Below are 6,000 nucleotides of genomic sequence, written 5' to 3'. Positions count from 1 at the left end.
TGATTATACCTCCTCTATGTGAATGAACTCGGCTGTGTCTACGCCCGAGAGCTGGTTAACGTGATATTTGCAGCTTCACACTCGCTTTCAGCTCAGCATCAGCGGAAACACACAGATGTGGATACAATGATGGTACTCTCTGTTGGAAACAGCTTCGTTGTACAAAGTAGGGAAGAGAAAGCACAGACTGTGACAAGTCTGCCTTGATGTTGCATTTCTTATGTAACTTTGCAGTCTATTCAGCAAGGGAAATGTACAATTAAGCAAAAACAAATGGGAAATTGTACATAAAAAGACATAGTGGCAGGGCCTCAGTTTGAATTATATTGTGTACAACCAGAAAACGTTATTTCTTTTTTTGGTTCTTCAATACATAGTTTGTTTGAGTTTACTTATAGGTGCTCTCCAACCACCACTTTATATATATATAATGCAACTGAGATGAGAGCCTTTGGGTAGCGATATGGTTATGGTTTAATAAGATAAAGTTTTTTGTTGTATCCACATAAAGCATACTGCTGGAAATTGTGACCGGAGGAAAAAATCTGGCCCCCTTTTCTCTGATAACAGTTTAATTAATGCTACTTCTCCTCGGGTCTACCCATCTAAAAAAAAGAAAAGAAAAACAGGTTCTAAGAATAAAGAAAGAGTCTTTAAAATTGCATTACATTAACTGCATTTTTTTTTATCTTAAAACTGAATCAAATGACTCAATTTGACCGAATGAATCACCGTGTTACATATTGCAGATCCCACTGTCAATCAACACCCCAGTTGGCAGTTACTTGCAGTAACTTACCTCATAAAATCTAAATGTGAATCATTGCAAAGCACTGAATGACCAAGAGGCAAAGTATAATGGTGGTTGGTGAAGAAAGTTAAAATATCTAGAAAGCCAAGAAATCCAAATATATGTTCTGGGAGCTGACAAAACGAAAAAAAAAAATCAATTCTTGACAAGTTGTTTTGTATTTCTTTTCTCACGAACACAGAATGAAACAACTCTGAACTGTGACATTTTTGGTGTGCGTTAGTGTGAACTGACGAACCCAAAAAAAGACCTGTGCTGTGCAACGAAATGATACACAAATGAAAGACAGGGGAATTTTGGAATAGGTGAAGAGTGACAAAAGTTTAATTTGCCTATCACTGCAGATAGCTAGAGGCATTGACTGCCAACTGTCCCACTCTGCCTCACTGACGGCCTCTCTCTACCTCTGCAAAGGTAGAGAGGGGGAGGAGGGGGAGCTGAGCCAGCAGGTACAGCAGAACTCCAAATAACCGGCTAAAAACTCCATAAAACTCTGAGCCTGCTTTAAGACCGTCCTCCAAACCACATTCTTCCTGTCTTATTTCTATTAGCTCTTCAACTTAGAGTATGCCCATATAGCTTTCACTTAATAAAATACTCCCTCTTTCAAGTCGCACTTGATTTTGTTAGAGGGTAACATTTTATTCCAGGTTCACTACCCAGGTTCTCTCAAGTGTAAAGTTACATTTTCAGTATTCACCGATATCACTACAGCTACATTTACAGCTCTTAATATCACACGTTTGACTGTTAGTGACGAGAAACTGAAAAACAGGATATATGTTTAAAAATGTACTGTTTTCACAATTACCTGCAGTAAAAATGCCTCTAATACTCATTATCTTACCAAGATACCAGTCGGTTAAGCTTTGCAATTTAATATAAAGTATAAGGGACATGTAGTGTACATACATAAGTTAATAAATTATGTGACTGCTGGCTGTAGCAGAGTTGCTGCATCACCTGGATTATATTTGAACCATACCTTATCATAAGCTCAGGCTGGAAAAGTACAGTACTTAAAACACTTTGAAGACGTATGCTTTCTTTAAAACATGCCAGACAATTCAGTTGCATATATCTTAATTCCTTCTTTTTTTTTCATTCTCTATCACTTTACACATTTGCTATGTATTTTTTGTTCATAGGATTTCTATTTATTTTATTTTTTTCAGTTAAGTTTCACTGATGCAATCTGTCTCCACACAATTGTTGCTAAAATAAAGCACACACATGCAGACAAGTTCCGGTAGTGGACTGAATGTATTCATACACACAAAGAGGATTTCAAATGTGGATCAATCCACAGCACCACTCAATCTCAACTCACAATGCAAGAAAGTGGACCTGGTCAATACAAGCCCTTTCATTTTAGGGAAGTAACAGGGACACACACACACATACACACAGGCACGCACTCACACAAGCACATACTGGTATATTCACTCATATTTCCTTTTTCAGTCACAGTGATTTAATTGAATGCTGAGAGGTGGTGAAACCAGCAGCTGTGTCAAAGACAGACTTAGAGGTTATTTTCACTCTGTATGACACAGTCAGTCATACATTTTAGGACCTCCTGGAGCAAATAAACTAGAGCAAAAGCCCATGGCCAAACACTATTAGTAGCACAAAGCTACAACACTCACAATAAAACACATCAACTAACTGTTGGATGGATGAAAAACAAACAGAGACAGTTGTTGCTATTTGCAGATCCCTATTAGTAGTTGGACTATGAAATGCAAAGCTTGGCCTGAGGGGTATGCTCTGAACCAGTGGTTTTCAATTTGGGCTTGAGAGGTCGTCACATTTTTTATTTTTTTTTTGCCAGAATTAAATGAGTTGTGCTCTATGTAGGCAAAGAAGGAGGAGAGTTGTGAACACCAGCCATGCTATAAAATATATTGAATATGTATGTTTAATATAAATTAAACAAATGAACATGTATACCCCTTTATATTTATATTCAATGTTGAGTCCTGCAATCAAATTGTGACTTGTGAATTGTGAATCTATAGTATTTAACTCGGGACCAATAAATATAATCTGAAAATTCCCAAGAAACAATGGTGTCGGAGTAAAAATCCTCTGAGCCAAAGTAATGGCATGAGGTTTTGAAGCAAAAGGGAAAAGGCCTTGAACTGAGGCACTGCAGGCTTATGAGAAGTTTCGAATCAGGCCCCATGGCGCCGATAACAGCATAAGGAGGAAATCTCCCTCTGAGAGTGGAGACTGAGATTATAAATGATGGTGCGTGTGGAGCAAGATGGGTATATAAAAACGATGTTGAGCTGCTTTGTCTTTAGTTTGGCTCCAGAGTCAACTCAGGTTTATTTCTTATGGAAGAATAAACTCCCAAGCTTTATTCATGCTTAGGGAATTTTTTGACTCTTCTTTGAATCTTTTTAAGGAGTTTTAGAGACTTCCATAGCTCTGTACCTTGACTGTAGTTACACTCCTTGTCCAGAGGTCCAGATTTACAATCTGGCTCAGACTCTGACTTATTTGGTTGAGAACCACTGCTCTAAAGAGTCAGTTTGGTTAATTAAAATTAGTAAGGCTACCAGCACTGGGTTAAGAAAAACAACAACCTAGTCCATGCAAAAATTAGATTTTCTGATCACATTAGATGACATAATATCCACAGCTTGTGAAACAGCATCAACAGCAGCAGTGAAGCCTCAAACACCATAAAGCACTTTGGGAGCAAGCATAGCACTATGTCAATATGACATCACAAAGCTTTAATGCTATATAAATACCTTTATATGAGTTAGCTGAGTCCAGAACAACAACCCTCTGTTGAGATCATACTCTTAGATCTGTGACGACATATATCTCTGACTCATCACAATAATTGCACCACACGACTGTAAGAAAACTTGTGTTTGTCCCTGGCAGTCTTTTCAAGACACATGAGATTAGTTAGTGGGCAAAAATATACTTAAGTCACTTATGATCTTTCTCAAGGTAACACGGGAGACGGGACTGGAATACTTATAACGGAGACATAAGAGACAGCAGGAGAGAGAGACTGAGAGGGGAAAGAGAATTAAAGACAGGATCAAAACACAGACAAAGCCAAGTGTTAACTTAAGAGATTGTCCTTAGGAAGTCCATTCAACCCTTTGTCACCCTCTCTCAGTCCCAAACAGAAGCTGATGTAATGCTCACTTAATGGAAAGGTAAGCACAGCATCTGCAAACAGAACATTTATTCTAATGTTATTCTTTCTATCACAGGAATCACAACTGGATTCATGACTCAGGAAAAAATAAATAAAAATCTCCCTTATTTATGGGACAAAACGATAAATTAGAGACTCTGATGCATTCAAGAAAGCGACACACACACGCATCCATGTTACATTTGCAGCGTTCCTTCTCTCTCTTACACACTATCTAGTGAAAGCCTCTCTCTTTCTACCACCCTTCTGTATGTCTTTCCAGGAATCAGTATACCCTTCACTGCATCTTTTTTTTCTACCTTTATTTGCCTGTCTCTGCTGTTTCCCTTATTATTTTTCTTCTTTCTCCATCTCTGCTGTAAAGAACTTCAACCAGTCAGTCATATCTGCTTTTCCACGCAATCATTCTCACTCTTTACACCCAGCGGGGTTACTACTTGCAGACATAAAAAAAAAAATCAGTGTTTGGGGAATTTGTGTATACGTGCGTGAGTCACACATAACTTCACTATTAGTGTTGCTGTTAAGAATCTTGATAAGTGTATGCTGAACATTGGGGCTGTCTTTGTGTGATAGAATAACCAAACACTAAACAAACATAAGAAAGATAACAAAGCAAACCTTTTGAACAAGAACCTATTTTCTATGAGATCGCCAAATGTAGAAAACATGTGGTAAGATAGTGATCTAGTCACCATGTTTGATTTAAGTTAAATCTAAGTTAAGGAGGGTTATTGATCATAAAATTATTCATGACTAGTTTCGTAATTAATCCAATATGACTGATTTAGTGTAGTTCTTTGGATATTTGGAACTCTACATCTAACACTACATAGCAATTCAGTAATTAGTGGACATAAGGAGGAAACCTCATGTTAACATCTGTTTGTTGAATGCAGCATGTTTCTGGTGCAGAATGTGTCAGATCTGCAGCAGCAAAAAATAGGCACAAAAGTAACAGTAAATCTGACGTTGTTGATGTTACTTAAATCATCTTAAATACCTTAAATACCTGGACTTGGATGTAGCCTCCAATGCACCACACATACATCAAAAAAACACAGAACAGTGCTCCTTCACCATGCGAGGTAAGTTAAACTGAATTAAACAAATTCAGCTTTGATCTGGGGCTGCGGTGAACTTGTCAAGTGAGGTAAAAACATCCAAAAGCCAGAGTTTTTTGTTAATTTACAGCATAATACCTATGATAAATGATGAAATGAAGACGGATTTGGATATTAAAAGCAGCACATTTTTGCTGATAATCCATAATCTCTAAAAAGGATATGGGCTGGAGACCATGCGGATGCACCAGCTGCGAGGACAAGTTGTCTGCTTGAGGCAGAAGAAGACCACAGGGACCATGTCAGGGTAGGGCACAACTAACACACTGGTATCACTGCTGGCATCGTCATCATCATCATCTTCATCATCCCCCTCACACTCCTCCACCTCATCCTCCTTCTCAATCCTCTCTTCCTGAATTATCCCTTCCTCCTCTATTTCCTCTTCTTTCTCTTTCGCTTCCTCGGGACATGGGAGGTGGTACGAAGAGGGCCTGTGGGGGGAGGAGGAAGTGACGGTATCATTGCTATTGCCCCTGGCTGTCGCTGTTGTTATCCTGGAGTTTGCTGCCGCTGACGGTGTCGTTGCTGTTGATGTTGCAACACTGGGGCCCTCCTCCTCCTCGCTCGTCATGGCAACGCAACGTTCTGAGGTGAGACAGAGAAGACACAGAGAGAGTGGGAAGAAGAAGAATTTAAATTTCAAAACCACTTGATCGCCTTCAGATTAGAAATAAATTCACAAAGTGGCATGTCACAGATCAGGATAAACAAAACCCAGCTTGCATTACTATGGAGAAGCTTTGAGGGAACATAAAGTCCCTTTTAAAGGGTAATCTTGGTATTTTTCACCCTGAGAATGCTGCAGCCTGCAGCTGTGATGGGCTACAATGTAATCCATATAGATAATTGCGCACTGTGAGTACATCCATTAA

General features: G+C 38.9%; 1 protein-coding gene across 1 annotated transcript in view; it reads right to left on the bottom strand.

The window, feature by feature from the left end:
- Positions 1 to 5,141: 5,141 nt before the first annotated feature.
- LOC109137319 (transcription initiation factor TFIID subunit 11-like) overlaps positions 5,142 to 6,000 on the bottom strand; it is a 57,470-nt gene continuing 56,611 nt past the window's right edge. Inside the window, exon 2 of the mRNA XM_027283393.1 lies at positions 5,142 to 5,713. Within this exon, the coding sequence (XP_027139194.1) occupies positions 5,277 to 5,699 (423 nt within the window). The 5' untranslated portion in view covers positions 5,700 to 5,713 and the 3' untranslated portion in view covers positions 5,142 to 5,276. The remainder of the gene's footprint in view (positions 5,714 to 6,000) is intronic.

This window comes from Larimichthys crocea, chromosome X (genome assembly GCF_000972845.2).
Source record: "Larimichthys crocea isolate SSNF chromosome X, L_crocea_2.0, whole genome shotgun sequence".
Lineage (NCBI taxonomy): Eukaryota > Metazoa > Chordata > Actinopteri > Sciaenidae > Larimichthys > Larimichthys crocea.
The sequence above is the reverse complement of the archived record's forward strand: the minus strand, read 5'-3'. Positions and strand labels throughout refer to the sequence as shown.